Source organism: Chionomys nivalis, chromosome 2 (genome assembly GCF_950005125.1).
Source record: "Chionomys nivalis chromosome 2, mChiNiv1.1, whole genome shotgun sequence".
Taxonomy (NCBI): Eukaryota; Metazoa; Chordata; class Mammalia; order Rodentia; family Cricetidae; genus Chionomys; species Chionomys nivalis.
Genome location: NC_080087.1, coordinates 39,317,311 through 39,334,666, shown reverse-complemented (window position 1 = coordinate 39,334,666; position 17,356 = coordinate 39,317,311). Strand labels below are relative to the sequence as shown.

General features: G+C 40.0%; 1 protein-coding gene across 11 annotated transcripts in view; it reads right to left on the bottom strand.

Moving 5' to 3' along the window:
• Positions 1-484: 484 nt before the first annotated feature.
• Positions 485-17,356, bottom strand: part of Ptprk (protein tyrosine phosphatase receptor type K) — a 549,613-nt gene continuing 532,741 nt past the window's right edge. For all 11 annotated transcript variants that reach the window (XM_057751167.1, XM_057751194.1, XM_057751185.1 and 8 more), the window contains 9 exons: positions 13,944-14,098; positions 11,517-11,652; positions 11,146-11,295; positions 10,135-10,308; positions 8,861-8,992; positions 8,600-8,725; positions 5,537-5,700; positions 4,664-4,799; positions 485-1,974 (listed from right to left, as the gene is read on the bottom strand). In XM_057751167.1, the coding sequence (XP_057607150.1) occupies positions 1,921-1,974; positions 4,664-4,799; positions 5,537-5,700; positions 8,600-8,725; positions 8,861-8,992; positions 10,135-10,308; positions 11,146-11,295; positions 11,517-11,652; positions 13,944-14,098 (1,227 nt within the window). In that variant the 3' untranslated portion in view covers positions 485-1,920. The remainder of the gene's footprint in view (positions 1,975-4,663; positions 4,800-5,536; positions 5,701-8,599; positions 8,726-8,860; positions 8,993-10,134; positions 10,309-11,145; positions 11,296-11,516; positions 11,653-13,943; positions 14,099-17,356) is intronic.

The window sequence follows — 17,356 nt, the reverse complement described above, 5'->3', positions numbered from 1 at the left end:
ACATTTCAAATTCAAAATATAAGATGCTTATAGTCCAGAGCTTTGCCAAAACATCTTTCCAGAAGGACACGATTGGGCAAAGACATGACCACACATGGGTCTGCTAAGGGAGATTTTTAAGGATAGGAAGTTTAAGTTTTTGAACATGGATATTCAGAAAAACATAGCTAGGCCTTTCATACTGATGTTTCCTTAGATAGCTGACAGAAAGCAACTAATACAAACTATGACAAGATAAATATAGAGAATCAAAGAAAAAGATGTAAAAAAGACACTTAAACCCCTAGCTCTTTCCCCCCTTACTGACCTGGACTATGTAACGTGTGGTATAGGAGACAAAACTATGACAAACTCCCTGTTGGATGTGAAACATGCTTTCAGAAGAATTTTTGTGGCAAGCTCATATTGAGTCATAGACAGCCTATTTGTTTGGGAATCAAGCCATGAAAATTTAGAAGAGAAAATGATGTGCAATCAATAAATGTCATAATTATAAAAAACTTTATTTCACTCTTACTTTAATTCAATCTTGCTAAGAACCACGTCATGGACTGGCAATCTAGAAAGAGGACACTGGAATACTTCAGTTAATAAGAAACTGCAAGCCGATGATGTGAAATTACAGCTACATGGATCCTGGAAACGAGACCACACTTAGAAAAATTCACTGGGGAATCTCATAAAAGCAGGCAACAGGAACCGGGCATCGATCTGCTCACACTTTTTATGGTAGGAATCCAAAGCTTGCGCTTAGAAACATCCAAAAGAGCACTGTGTTACCTCGACAGTTCACAGTTTGCTAAAACTTGTCCCCGAAAGCATCATGTTGCCATCCTGTGTTGCTGAACAGTGCTAGGCCACAGGCTGAGAAGCCCAGCTCCTTTAACGTGTAAAGCACTTAAAAGTGTTTTTCAACATTGGGCAAGCGACCCACAGTGTCCTCTGCTGTGCGGATTTCTCCTATGCAACCATCAAGCCATCATTTACCTAATGAAACTGGGAAAAACTACATTTTCAGCAAAACATTTTAATTTGGTCCTCTATTCAAAGACAATTGCCAAGATGTTTTACATCAATTTAATTCACAAGCATGTACACAAGGGAACCACTACAAAGAACATTTTGCTTCCTGGTTTAGGAATAAAAAGTTTAACCTCTACTTACACTAAACATACAAAAAATAATCTACAAAAATTGTTTACCATTGATTTTAGCTAAAGGAAAAGCTTTCTTCTGAAACCAAAGTGATTGTGTGGTGGTAGTATTTTAGCCATCAAAAATGTAATGTAAGTAACCAATAAATATAATGTGCTTTTTCCATATAGACATATTTACACTTGAGTCTTTGGCTTATGGTATTTTCTAAAAAGAACTTTAAATGATCCAGCCATCATTGCACATTGAAAGAAAATAAGCCGGTTATATATATTTATATATAATTTATACATTTATATAGAGCTCTGCTACACTTTGAACATAGAAAAATGAAATTGATTATGAATTTGCACAGCTTTTGTGTTCTTCCCCACTTTCAGATTCCACAGCATTGTTTTTTGAAGCGAGGGAAATGCTGTTTTAAAAGTGCATGCAATGTGTGGTAGCTGCTCTACTGAAAGCTAGAAGAGAACAGGCTGCATGTTCCCCGGACAGCCCAGATCATCCCTCATGGGACTCCGCCTCTTCGTAAAGATGATTTGGGTGGCACAAAATGTGGATGCTCTCGTACAGTCATAGAAACGGATCAAGTCCTTTTTATTAAGATACACAACTTCATAAGAAAAATACGTTTGCCTCTCCAATGTAAAAGCCTCCCGCCCCCCACATTAAAATCTCTCTGTGCAGGTGTAACAGGTACAACAGCTGCTGGCTCAGCAGGCGAATGGGTCTCTGCTGGGGTGCTCTGCAAACAGCGTCACCGAACTACGAGGACTCCAGGTACTCCAAAGCCACGTCATAGCAGAAACGATACTGCTCCTGCAACATGTTAGCACAGAAGGGATGAACAGAGTTAGCAAGAGGCTAATAGTGAATAATAGCATCTGTGTGAATTCTTGATATCCAATTGAGATTATTTAAGACTGGCAAATTATGTATTCTGTACATAACAGGAACATCTGGGCATACATATTTTATACTTGAGGCTAATGATCCCTACTTAAGAAAAAGAAGCAACAACAACAAAAAAGGTGTTTTAATTTTTTGTCCTGCATTTTCTATCATTTAATATAATACCCAGAATTTTTGTGTGATTAAAATTGCTGGGCCTCACCATCAGAATGTTTCGCAGCTTACAAAAATGTAAAGAACCAGGACAGGAGCTGCCATTAGGAGCAATTGTTAAAAATCACCTTGGTTTACCTCAGTCATTGTTAGTACATGATTGAAACAACAATTATCCAGAGTAAATAAAATGACCGTAGATCGCAAGATGATTTTATGTTTTACAGGTTTAGGCCACACAATTCCAAGTCTTTTTATATTACACAACAATCTACCACTCGGATTAGTTGCTAGATTACTTCAATATTTTCTTGTTTCATATTGCTGCTGGGGTGTGCCAACGCTTTCCTCCACATCCCAAATCATATCTTTAGATGAGAGACAGAGAAATAGAACAACCTACTTTAAACAACCTTTTGTAATTTCGTGTTTTATATTTTTCCACAGTTGATACTCTGTCAGAGTATCACTTAAATAAATTTTTAAAAAACTTTAGGAATTTTCAAAAAACTCCAAGCTTATTTATGCCTAAAAATTGATTGCTGTTACCTCTCCCTTAATAGTACAACTTGCTTGTTAACCCACCATTTGAGTTGAAACTAGACTTTGAGTCTGGCTATGTACTTAATCCATTACCAAGAACTTACAATAGTCTATGGACTATGATGTAAATGATGACTTACACTATGGAAACCATTGAAAAGTTCCCAACTCAGTCCAAGGGGCAAAGTTCAGGCTGAACTGGAGAATCTAAAATAAATCCTGTTTCTAAAGAGACTATCCAGAGTCTCTAGCATAAGTACGGTATTTCCTTTACTGTAACTACTGAAGTAAATACACTTTACATTAGCTCCTACTGGGGGATGTGTGGTGCCTAAGGAAACTCAACAGGAGCCTGTAACCAGCCAGAGCCTCTCCATTTTGTTTAATTCAAAATCCCTTACCAAACTTGGCCTAAACCCTTAGCAAACTTTTCTAATCATGCTTTACTAAGCAGAGTGGTCTGTCAGTTCTGTCAGGATTTGTGGGGCATGAAGATAAAGGAAAAGAGTAACTCACTGGAAGGTTCGATAACAAATGTTCAACTACAGACTTACAAGTTAAAGAAAAGATGGTATATTAAAGATAAATTTGGAGATAAAAGTCACTTCTGAAGGCAGCAGCGATCTCCGTGGGATTTGAAATGCTTCAGGCAGCGTGTATTTCACAGGTCACACACCTGTGAAACTAAAGCCATAGCTACTTCCTGGCCATTTTGTATGTAAATCCTCTCTCAAATCCATACTCTTTGTCCCTCTCAATCCTCAGCACCCCAGAGAGGGTAACCCGATCTGGTCCTAGGTGGACTCCCCTATAAGGACCTGAGAAAGGAAGAAGTAAGCTGCCATTTGTCAAAGTGAAACAGCAGAAACCGGGGTCTTTAGATGTTTGTCGCAGGAAGCAATGCACCTCCTGTGTGAACAGCCCAGAGCAGGAAGTGGTGAAAACACACTGGCGAGCTTACTGAATCGCTTTTCTTCTCCTTTGTGCTATCTGATCATCTTGATAAAGTAGGGCAAGCGACAGTGATGCTCTGGGGTTTCTGGTTTACTGTGCTGGGAGTGCCACAGCTGCTCTTCACCTGATCCTACCGTGCCAGCATGTAACCCCCAAGGAAGATGTGCGACAGAGGCAACAACTGTCCCTCCTACTTGGTACTCAGCTTTACGCAGGGGAAACCTTCTTCACATATCCCCCATCAGTCCCTACCTCCCAAGCTTTATGAGCTCAGGAGAACTCATGTCACACCATGGGGACTGTACTTCAAAGATGCTAAATTAAGATGAAAACTGTGAGTAAGGATAACCTGACGATGGACAGCTCTATTAGATAGTGAAGGATTACAGATACCGACTGCAATAGACTTCAGCTGTGCTCTCAAAACACTGGGTACCAGGTCTGCGGGTATGGGCTAATTGTGAATATCTTGCCTAGCATGTTTGAGGTCCTGGTTCCATATCTAGCAAGGCACACACACATTCACCAAAATAAGTCAGATAAAATGTAGAGTGAATGAATAAATGGAAAATAGGTGTCTAAATTGCTGAGGTGGCCCATGAGCATAAATACTAGTTAACTCAATCTGCTTTAACAAGTGAAAAGGGACTATACTTTAACAGGATTTATGCTGATAGAACTACTATAAAAGTTTGCTGCACCACCAATTTACCGCCTATAAGGAGAAAAAGCCCTACACATTTCTCAAATTAAATGAGAGTGTTTCCTTCATTCAACAGTTCATGTGATGAGCAATATGTTGGTATGAGTGGAGGCAGATTCGCTACAGTCTACCTATCTGGTGCAAATCCCAGCAAAGCTCATTTCCCGTGTCTGTGAAGTCAAACCAGTACATAGGTACATGACTAAGTTGTCACTGAGGCCCTTCTAAGACCGTGTGACTCACCGGGGCTTCCACCATGTTTGGCTTGCTGTTCCTCAGGGTCTTTACTGCATGGAAAACATCCACCACGTTTTGCCGCTTCACCATCTCAACGACAATGCCTATAGCACAGAACATGCCACTGCGGCCACCGCCATTCCTGAAAGCACAAATATGGTGTGAGCACCTTCAGGGGACTCGCATGTCACATCATCACATTCGTCTGGGAAAGGAAATTCGTCTTTAATATTTTTTCCATGTCTTTGGACTCTGATTTATGTCTGTGCACATGTAAAGGGCTGAGGAAGGAACTAGAGGATAAAGTTAGCTCAAGAGCTTAGATGAAGGCATATATAACTGACATAAATTCTAAAACTTAGAGATGTTGAGATACTAATGTATTTGCAACTGTACGAATCAAAGAGGTTGCTCACATAGGTGTTTAAAAGAGTTAAATCATATAACAACTGCCTAATATTCATTATTTTATTAGTGCATGTTTGTTTGTGGACCACATGCATGCCGTGCCCATGGAGGGCAGAAGAGGGCAAAAAATGTCCAGGAACTAGAGTCAGAGAGGGTAGTGAACCACCAACGAGTACTGGGAATTGAACCCAGGTCCTCTGGAAAAGTAGCCAGGGCTCTTAACTCCTGAGCCATCTTTCTAACTCCAAGGATTTAATTCTTAATAGGTAGAAAACAAAACAAATCAAACCCCCCAAAATTAGTAGTAAATTATTCACTCATGAGCCTAGATTTCTATTTTGGAAGAGTACCTATGATAGGTCTGACAGGATTTGAATAGTGCCTTTTTCACATAAGCAAAGCAAAGGTAAATGAGGAAATGAACTCTGAGGTCCCTCACATGACCAGGTCATGCTGCTCTGCCCTACTCACAAGCAGTGGATGATCGTCCGGCCTTCCCCTTCCTCACATTCCTCCTGCCATTTCTCCACCTGCAGTATCAGCTTCAAAAACGAACGTTTGGAGCCAGGCACTTCCCGATGAGAAGCCCAACCGAGGTACTGGAATTGCTGCACCATCAGGTAACCTTCCTGGGGCTGGAGAGAAAGCAAGGATTTGCATAGGAATCAGGATGAGAATACCAAGGGAAATGCATACTGGACAGAGTCTAGTTGACGACCGTTCCAGTGCTTTGACAGAAACATTCCATGCCGTAAGTGCAAGAACAACTTGTCTTTTTGATCTGCCTGTGATGGTTTATATCGACTATCAACTAACTTCATAGGATCCGGAATCACCTCGGAGACACATATTTGGGCATGCTTGTGGAGAATTATCTACACTCGGAAAATTGAAGTGGGAAGAGCCACCCTGACTGTGGGCAGTAGCATTCCACAGGCTGGGGTCCTGGACTGGCTCAAAAGGAAGAAAGCAAGTTGAACACAGGCAGCCGTCTCTGCCTGTTTCCAGACTGTGGGCGCGATGTGACCACCTGCAGTAGAGTCTTGCTGCCATCATTCTTGCTGTGACAGACTGTATCTCTCAAACTGTCAGCTGAAATAAATGTATCTCACCCAATTTGCTTCTTGTTAGAAATTTTGTCGCAGGAAAAAAGGAAAATAACTAAGATGATGCTTGCATCTTCCTTACCCCCAAACCTTGAGTAAGACACTCAAGTCCTGCTCCTAAAGCCTTTAAAATCCACTGTCCCTTTATTGCCCCAACCCATACAAGTTGTGATACTACGTCCTGGTGATGACCTTTACTGCCTTCTATCTCTCTGCCATCCACTCCTAGTACAGACATTATGATTATGCTGACATTTAAAAAACAATCTTGTCACTCTTAAAACCAATGGCTCCCTAATGTTCTTAATCTGCTGCGACCAACTCCTTTCATGATCTGGTTTACCTGGCCTCCCTACCTCCTTTCCCTCTAACAGAGCATTGCGTTTGGAGACACTCTGTCTTCCCTTAGCTCCTTTGCCACTTTACTTCTCGCATTGGAGCCTTTGAAGAGGATGTCCTGTTTGTTTTGAAAATGTCTTACTATAGCGCTCTTCTCACTATCAAGTAGAAAAGCTAATTTGACCCAGGTTTGCCTGGGAACTTTCCTGAGAGGGCACAGAACCAAAGTATCCTAGGGAAAGCTCTCTGCCTCTGGCTATCCCACCCTCAAATAATACCTACTAACTCTTCAAAGTTTTTCTTAAATACCCTTTTCTTCAGAAGTTCTCTGGTCATGCTATGCCTGATCGTCCAGGTAAACAATTTATAGTCCGTGCTTCTCCTCTGACACATGTACATCATATCAGTAAACAGACACTTGTACATTAAGTAGTGCAATGCCAGCCTTCTCTGGTAATGTGTAGATTCCTAAAGACAAGGAACACCCTCCTTTCACCTTAAGCTAGGTATTGGGAGAACTCTGCAAGGTACTTTCTAAACAACAGTGCTGCTGCAGTAAAAGAAACCCAAGACCCTGAGTAGGAAATACAGAGAAGAGCACGTAGTACACTGAGTACCCATTTCAAAGGGTACCCTATGGTGAGTTTCCCATGGAAGGACTCATGCACCTCTTCGTAGGGCAAAGACCCTATCTACTCTCATTCCCCATTTGCATACTAAACTCACAATGAAGCGAGTGATACAAAATAATTGTACCGAGAATAAAAACATCAGGTATAAATAAGCACCAGAACATAATATATGCACAGAAATAACCAAACCAATATATTTCCTGAAAAAAATTCAACAGATTTCAAAACATGCTAGAAACCTTTCTATAGAAAGAGCTCCACTCACAGATGAGCTTTGCTTCTGCACTTGAACAGCTACAGTTGCTTAGTTAAAATATGACTAGACAGAAATTGAAGCAGATGTGCAGACATAATGAGATTCCATTTAAATTAAAGTCTAAGATATGCATGAATATTATGACATGGTTGAATTCATTCTTTTTTTCTCCACTGAAATGAGTGATAGAATTGGTTATGAGTTTATCCCCTGTTCCTACTTATATTCACATTGGCTAATTAACAAGACACACATATAGTCATTTTGATATAAGAAACATGACAGCCCTGATCACACACTTAAAATCATAGTCTTAAACAGAACTGATGACTTTGAAACAGGACAGTCTCTTCTCTTTAATGTATTGTGTCGTGGAGGTTACTATTTTCAAATTCAGCTTACTATCTTGTTGAAAGCTAAATGGTTTTACTAGTGTATTTATTGTTGGTTGGTTTTTAGGAAAAGGCCTTCAGAGTTGCTATTGTATAAACCATGTCAGGGAAAGAAAAACCCCTGTGGGATACAACTGCCACTCAGCTGCTGGCAAAGAAACAGCAGAGGCAAAACTGATTCCTCCTTTGGAGCTGGGCAGAAGCAGATGCTGCAATGTTCAGAGCACCAGGCGTCAGAACAAGTAGGTGAGAAGAACAAGTAGGCGGGCGAAGATTTAGCAATAGATGTGGCTGACTTCTCCCTCAGGGTTGGAGTTCCCATTACACACAGGTCCTGAAATAGTAACATGCAAGTCTCCTGTGATGGCTGCCCTGTTTTATCCTGCCCCTCTCTCTAGTTATCATGATTATCTTTACTTTTCACCAGTATGCTCCTTTTTTTCTAGGCTGGAGGTCAACATTAATAATTAGGAAATATATCATCCTCTACCTAAGTCCACAGGTACTCTGGGGCCAGGCCCAGACTGTAAAAGCTGATTGACAGAATGCATCTGAATCTTGCCTTCCAGACCGAGCATGTTATTGTACTCACTGACCGGAGAACCTAGCTTTCAGCATTTCAGATTTCCTGCATCTGGAATACCTTTTGTCCTGTTACTAAGACATAAGGCCATCAGTGACTCCGGCCTGGACCATGTGGTGCTTATTAATTCTTCTGCCCCTATTGTCTGGATAGAATTAGGATCGATCAGAATCACAACCTCTTTGCTCTGAAGCAGGTCAGTTAGGATGCCCCGTGAAAGACTTACCCTAGTTAGGTTGCATATCCTAAAAATCCGATTGATCACATCACAGTCCATTGAACAAGACATACACTCCACTTGGATAGGGCCGTATCGCAGCATCCCTTCTTCTGGCCAGTACTGAGGGCAGCCCTACATGATTAACGTTTGGGAAAGAAAGAGAAGAGGTTTGGTTTTGTTTTAAAGTTCTACGCGGTAGAAAATGGAATTTGTTACTGTACCATTAGGATGCATCCAGAAGCACAAAATCAACCCATGGCCACCAACCTGGGACAAGTCCACTTCATTTAGCATCACAATGGAGGTACAGCCATAATCATACACCAGTCTCCAGAAATCCTTCACAGTGTTCGGCAGCGGGTATTGTGTGACGATGAAAGCGGCTGGCTGCCTGTAGCTCTGTGGAAAAGCAGGAGAGCTGAGAAATGTAAGAACTTAAAATGCCAAGGAGGGTGGGCATGATCATACTTTCATTGTACATATTTATGAAATTATTGATGAATAAATAAAAATAAATAAAACGTACAACAAGTTATACAAACATTCAATGTACTCCATTGCAGGACCAAGTAGGTGGCAGTAGCTTTCAAGAGAGATGAAGCCACAGTGCCTCCTAAGTCATGGCACCACTGGGATGTAATGGAACCAGGAATGAGTAAATGACATAGAGTTTGATGTCACTACAGTATTTGAGTCCCATTTTTATTTCACTGAGGAATGTTAATACAGGACAAACACAGAGGAGGATAGAAACCCCAACAAGCAGACCCTCATGTTACAAATGGATGGCCAACATGTGGACAACTGCATCCACATAAAGCCTGAAAGAGCTTGGGAAGCAATTCTAGGCAGAAAAGAATAGAATAAAGCATGGTTTCTTGGTAGCAGCAATTTCTCAGGTCTGCTCAGCTTGCTAGAGGCAAGCAAGCGCTCTCATTTAAGAGAAGCTTCCTGACTCAGCTTTAGCTGTAGAACCTTGCAGCTCTTTAAGAGGTCCTGCCACAAAACCCTTAAATGGTGTTGTTGAAAAGCTGATCGCATGCATTTTGGTTTTCAGCCATAGCAGGAAGAAAGTTGCTCTGTTTTAATGCCGACTTTCTGGGCCGTCCTACCAAAGCAAATTCTGATTCTTTCAGGCAGGCGGTCCGACTACAGAGCATTTATTTCCAAATTAAAACCCCACATTTTGGTAGGATATGGCATCCTGTGATATTAAAATGTATTCCCACTACTCACAAAAGGTATGGTATTAATCTTGCTTCTCAAAATAATTAAGGTGAAAAATATAACTCATATTTTTCTATAGGATAATACAACTATCAAAACATCAAATCGACACTACACCTCTAAAAATTAGACTTGCTAAGAATCTCTGGAGGTGCAACCTCAAATCCTTTTTAAAACAATTCGTATTTCACTAAGAGTTTCCAATTTTCCATTCTAGCCCATTTTATAATTCCAAGAAATGAAAAGTAGCCAGTGTTCAGCTGAGTTATGTGTTTTTCAGGGCATTTTCTATTAACAAAGAGTCAGTCTCTTACATCCATAAGAGCAGCATTGATGTAGTTACTGCTCTCTCCATCAATTGTAATTAAAAAAGGCAGACATCTGTCAGGTGGGAGCATGTCCATGAAACGGTTCTTGTCATGGTTCCTTGGCAGGCAGGCGATGCTGCAGTCTTCAGCTTGGAGTCGAGGGGTGACAGAATTCAGAGTCTGAAAAGAAAAGGGAACCCAGGTTAAAAAACAGAGACCCACTGAATAGCATAGCGTAGACCCACCAAGTATTTGGGAAGCCAAGTGGAAGGTGAAGGGTTTGTGAAAAACAACAGCAGTTGCCTCTGTGACTGGCTGATGGACTTTTTAGGTAAGCGAACAAAGCCTGTGAAGGGAGGCAGTCACAGGACACATTTTATTCATGTGTCTCTTCTCAAAAGGAAAGAACAGCTAAACTACACAGCTATCCACAAAATGCACTGCCCAGACAAAGAAAATACAAGGGCCATCCATGAAGGTAATAATGGGCTTCAAATGGAAAGCAACCATCTGCCATCACCTTTTGTCATGCTAGAACACTATACCAAGAATCTAAGGAGCAGTTTCCCAGGGCTACGTGTGAGCTCATTTTCTTCCATGTTGAAGGTTGTATAAAAGCAGTGAACACACTGGAGCTAAGACAATATTTAGTGCAAATCTCAGCTATTATTATTAATATGCTGATCTCACATTGAACATGCCATTAAAGGCAAAAATAGTAAGGCTGTATAGAGGAAAGAAAGAAGTTATAAACACAAAAATCATAACCAGATTTGACTGTTATAATATCTTTTTCTCATACCCTTTTCAGAATATGAATTCATTTGCCCTTCAGGACATAGCAGGTATCAGTGCAAATGAATCCAAAACGTACATAATGAAAGACAAAAATGTCATGTTATAATTGCAGAAGGGTCAAAGTTTATATATTTGACCTGAAAGACCTTTTCTAAAAAGTTATTAGTGCCCAGGACAAACTGGAAAAGTTTTAATAGAAACCTTAGAAAGAGTCAATACCTGAAATTCATCTTTGAGATGGGAGGAGTTAGTTTGCGAGTCTATTCTAATCATATCAAAATATGCAGCTTTAAATTCACAGACAGGGATGGCAGTCTCTCCACATAAGCAGGCTTCTAAAATGGCATCATGAATAAAAATGTACTGCTCCTATCAAAAGAAAAAAAAGAGACAATTTCATACTAGTTTAGCAATGCTTAGTTTAGAGGAGATAGAGAATATACCAAAAAGGCACTATTATTGAAGATATCAGTTACTCTATGATTTGATGAGTCAATATTGATTATATAGTAAGAAATACAGTAAATTTCATTTGGTAAATGTTGGGAACAAAAGGAAAATAAAGACAGACTAAGAATAAGACCATCTACCTCTGTCTGAACCATATTGATGCGGCGTGATCGTAAGGCTTTGACACAGTTGTAGATGTCAACCACACCCTCTCTTTCAGCCATGTCCAGCATGATGTCAATCACAATGTAGCATCCTGTGCGCCCAGCACCAGCGCTGAGAAAATGAGAGAAGTATGAGAAGCATGTTTCTCTTCGTAAGCTTAAGTCTCTAGTCTACCTTGAGCTTCATGAAGTCAAATTGACGAAACAGAAAGCAAACACATAATTTTATATGCCACCCAAAAACATACTAATGCATAAATGACTGTGTGTGGAATGTCTGATTTGGCATGGTGTACTTAGGTCAGAATGAGAGTTGCGAATTATTTCCACACTGAGCATAAAGTCTACATATTGTTCAAGCTGCACACCTCTATCAACGACCTTCATTTCATGCAAATGTAAATGTGATAAATTCATATTATTTTATAGTTTCACACTCATGGGACTGAAACAGTATTGGAATCAAGCTACGAAATTAGCTCCACATTGAGTTTCCTTCAAGGTCCCGTATTCAGTCATCCAGCAGCAGCAGGCCTCCGCTGTCCTAGCTCCACTCATGTAAACACCATGGCCACTGATCCTAGAACCTTCCGATGGGAAATGAGAGCAGCCACAGTTCACAGGAAATGCCAAAGGAGATGGTTGGAGGAGAGAGGGATACTACCAGGGAGGAGAAAGTCCCCAAAGAGAAAAGAATATTTAATACTATCTGAAGGGAAGCTGAAGTTGTTCTGTGAACTAGAGTGCAATCTCTCTCGGGTCATGGTGCTAACCACCCTTTAAAAATTTATTCTCCATACTTACTTCAGTATTTTCACTGTATAAATGTTTTGCCTGTTTGTATGTTTACCATGTGCATGCCTGACGCCTGTGGACATGAGAAGAGGATGTGGGACTTCTGGGACTGGCGTTACAGTTAATTGTGATCTGCTACACATGGCTTTTGAGAATTGAAACCGAGCGCTCTGCAAGAACAGCCAGTGCTAACTACTGAGCCAACACTAACCTGATAGCCACTCTGCTGTTTCATTTCTAAAGCAGAATCACATGCTTTCAAACAGAATCATAATATGATGATTTTCCTCTTTGGAAAGATTACAGGCAATAAAATAGAGAACACAACTGAGGGGTGGTGAGAGGCATGGGGGAGAGGGTGAAGGATTCTCTACCCAGCCAGTTTCTTCATTTCTCTACATACAAAGACGACACCATGAAAAGGAGAATGTCATCTCTGGTTCTGGCACCCGGAAAATCCAAAGCCCTTTCGAAGCAAGCAATTCAAGAAAACACAAACCCCCACAATGAATCAAAAAGTCACCGAATTCAAGCATATTTATTCCACTTTCTAAACATTTCTAATGTGCTCCTGGCATTATTTCTTTGTTAGCCAAGTGTGGTCATCTTGCTTACACTTGCTATTCTTTTGTGTGTTAGCCAAAGATAGTCAGGTATCACGATTTCCCCCAATCCTGCTTCTCAATCCCTGTTTCCAGTGTCTGTGACAGGGAAATAATTGAAGAGTCCATCAGATTTCTGGAGGATTGAAAGGATGTTTTTTCCCCTTTAGATATGTCCCGAGTCTGATCCTTATGGGATGTAGCATCCCTTACCTTTGTTTATTTCCTTTCTTTCTTTTTTAAAAGGTCATTGCAATTCTGAATTGTTTGGATTTTACAAAAGGAAAAGAAAAAGATGCTGAAGTTCAACGTGGGAAGCGGTTGGGAAGGAAGGAATACTATCTGAGAAGGGTATTCAGCCTTCAGAGCAGCTTTTTAGAATCTGTCCTTGTTCTCCTGGCCCTGTTTCAAAATGAGCCATGCAGTTTGCTTTCGTGCCTTGGATTGCTTCTTTTTTCTTTGCCCTCAAAGAAGTTTCTAATCAGAAGAAATCTGGATTCAATATTCCGGTTTTGGCATGTATTTGCTGAATCACAGCAATGTGCTTTTTAAGGTCCTCTGATGGATACTGATTTGTTTGTTTTTAAAGTTACACACCTGTTTTATAGCCCCAATTCTTGCAATTTAGGCCATTTAGTAATCTCAAGTTCAGCTTTAAAAGCTGGGATTCTAGTGAGAATTAAGTGGACTGGAAAAAAAAATCTCTATTCTAACTTACACTTTAACTGTATTCTTTACAGTAAGGGATTTTCAAAAGTGATAAAACTGGCCAACACAGGCGTAGCCACTAAGAGGCACTTTCCACACTTGTACCCGAGAGCAGCACTGTCCCGGGATGGTTGTGTGGCTCTGGAAGTTCCCAGCTTATATCCTACACAAGGCCAGTTTTTATTTCTGCTTCCCATTATGGGTAGTACAGGCAAACACGAGCCTCGTCAGCGCCATCGAGCTGTCAGGCTGGCGAGCTCTGTCTGGATGGTCACTTGAAGCTGGGAGCATCACTCACCTGCAGTGCACAACGATGGGCCCAGCACTAGGAGGGTTGGACAGCTTGACTCTCCTAATGAAGGAGAGAAGCCCCGTGGCGTGGTATGGAACACCATGGTCAGGCCAGCCAGTGAAGTGGAACTGTTTGACTTCACGGATTTCGTTATAGCCCCTCTGTGAAAAGTTAGAAAAGAGCCTTAGAAAGGATCCAGAGAAAGTCATCAAATTCACTAAATTTGAGTGACCATGAAAACAAAATTTACCAAAGTTTTATTTTACTTATTTTTTTCTAAAGGGTACTGGTCTAACACTGCCTGGGGACTTAATCTTTATCACCATAGAACTGCCAGGAAAGGAACTTAATTCTGTTTGCTTCCCTGGGTAAATTTTTATTTGCCTTGCCAGCTTGCTTCTTACTGGGAATGACACCACATGAAATTATTGGGGGGACAAGGAAGAAATGGAAAAGCTCCCCCTGATCTGGGGCACTGAGTTCTCAAGTGGAGATTTCAATACCTTGCTTATCCATGTTGAAAATGGTTTTGAAGCATGGTTTGTAGGGATTTTCCAGGACACTGCCACACTAGATTGGTTTGTGAAAATACACACGCAGCTAAACTGTTCTCTGGGTAAATGATCTTTTCTCAGCTCTGTGAAATAATTTGGCCCACCAAGCATCATCTCTAGTAACAACACAATAAAAGAAGTGAAGCGTCCGCTGCTCTTTCTCTCTCCTTCCAGGTTAATCGAAGAAAACCTCATAAAGGTTTCTACAAAACCCTCTCCCGTTTCATAGGAGAAACCGGAGGTTTGAGGAAGCATCGACACTGTAAATAAAATACTGAAAAATTCATTTTTAAGAATCTGTATTCCTACAAAAGAAAAAAAAATCTATATCAATCTAACTTTAGTGTGCGCTACCAGTGAAGATATTAATCTTACTTGTTCAATCAGGAAAAGCAAAAACATATGAACTAAATAAATCAATTTGAGAATGGCAGTTTATCTTCATAGCCTGTCTTACAAAAACCGGAGTTATCAAAACCTCAGGAGCTAGGAATCATGCCTTATAATTCTTTCCAATATTAATTCCTAGCACACTACACTACACAAAGAAGGGATCTACAAATAACCCGACAAAAGTCATCCTGAAATCACAAACATGGGAAAATCACCTTCTTGATTACTAATTCTCACATCCTCTACATTAAACTACTTTGCCAGAGTGGCTCCACGGGCTGCACTCTCTTTCTTCTCCGGTGACATGCTAAAGACTGAATTTTAAAAAATAATTTTTCGTATCTGGCAGTAAACATCTCACCAGGAATTCTTTCATTTAAAAACCCCTGTGTAGCTGGGGATATAGCTCAGCGGAAGAACACTTGCTTGATGTACACAAGTCATGGGTTCAATCCCAAGTACTGTCAAATACATACATACATACATACATACATACATACATGGAATTTCTGACTAATGACCAAACGTGTGTTCTACTTCCAAAACCACTATTTTATATTATCCATAACACAAAGTAAAAAGCTCAGACTCTAGTGGCAATCTGTTTAGAATGGAGGTAAACCTGTGAGGTGACATTAATCTCACACATCCCAGTCTGGGACACACGTTGCTTAATCATTCACATCTCATTTTATGACATCTGATATTAACCAATTATATTTTGTTAGTTTTAATTATCTTCTCTGGCTAAAAGAACGAACAAGCACATTTTTTCGAAGGACAAAAGAAAAAAATCTCAACTACAAAACCACAGTTCCATTTCAATGGTAAATTTAACAATTCTTTTTCCCTTTTTCCCCCCTCCCATCTGCTCACCATTATTTTTGAGCCAGTTTTTGAGAAATAAAATTTGCTGGACAATAGGTGTGTCTGGACCAAAATGTGTGTCAAAGTTTATGCATGACTTTAAGAGTAACTTTTCTGATAGTAGATGTAATTCTAGTTACCTATTCTCCTTGCTTTCCAGTAAGGTGCACTTTACACAATGTTTGAAATTTTTCACTGTGTCTCATTTAGAATTAGTGATTTAGGTATTTTATTGATCGTTTTAAGCAACCTGGCTTTAAATGTATTTTCCCTAGTTGGTGTTTCTCCTTAATATGTAACTTGCCTTTATGCTATTGTTATTTTTCTGAGTTTCTAATTTTGAAATATTTTGTGTTTATGATTATTTGACTATTTCTCTACTACTCCATGTTTACAGCTATCTAGAATTTTCCAAAAATACAAATGAAGGTATTACATATAAATAATTTCCTAAGTATAGACTTAAGATAGGTAAATGATTCAAATGTCTAGATGTTTAAGAAATTCTACAGAGAAACTGCTATACTGATTTCTAGAGACCGAAAGTATTTGAACTCAATCACTAATGAATGCAGTATCTAAGTGATCACACACAATCAATGAGGATTATTATTCTTTGTAAAATTTCTTGTTTATTTGGAAGTACAAAATGGTATATCCATATTCATTAAACATTCTCCATAGGCAGAGATTCCAGTGTCTCATTTGCATTAACACTTCAAATTGATCTCCCTGATATTCATAGATTTGCATGCACCTTTGTTTACACGTTTGTGTGTTTTACTATCTGCTAAGCACTTCTCCAGCATCCATGGCTCTGTGCCTAGGCCTCTTTTAAAAGCGCTCTCCATCTCTCACTTCTTTAGTATTTCACCTTAAATGCAGTGGGTCACAACACTAGTAAAATTTATGAGTATATGAAAAGGAGATAGAACTAACAGAGGTGAGGGGTAGGAGTAATTAGAATGCATTTTATACTATGAAAATATCAAGGAAAACTTCAATTAATGAAAATAAAACTAAACATTGATTATGTATTCTCAGATTCAGAGCCCTCCAATGGCCACCTAACTCACATGATAAAATCACACGGGTGCCAACTAGGCCCGAACATCTGGCTCCGTGATTCTTGTCTTGCATATTTCCTTTACCATTAATTACCTATCTCTGACATCTTATCCATGAATCACTTCCCAGAACAGGAAAAAAACTAAGGCTTGGGGCTATGGCGTGACTCAGTTCTTGCAGGAACACCTTCCCCTGACATAATCTCTTGCCCTCCCTTCCATCAGGTCCACATGCCATTTTAAATGTTTTCTTCCCCATATAACCCCTTTAGTTTTGTCAAACGTTTCCTCTTCTACCTCAGTAATATTTCCTATTTCAGTTCCCAAAGGCCACTTTATACAGTGCTCTGCAGCTGTATAACATAATCTCTTGTCTATAGTTTTTATCTGTCTCCCTTCAGGTGAGGACTCAAGAGTAGGGATTTTAATATATGTCCCAAGGCTCAGCTCTCAAATAAGAATTTGTAGCTTGCTGAGTTTAGCGGCATATGCCTTTAATCTTAGCACTTGAAAGGCAGAGGCAGGCAAATCTCTGTGA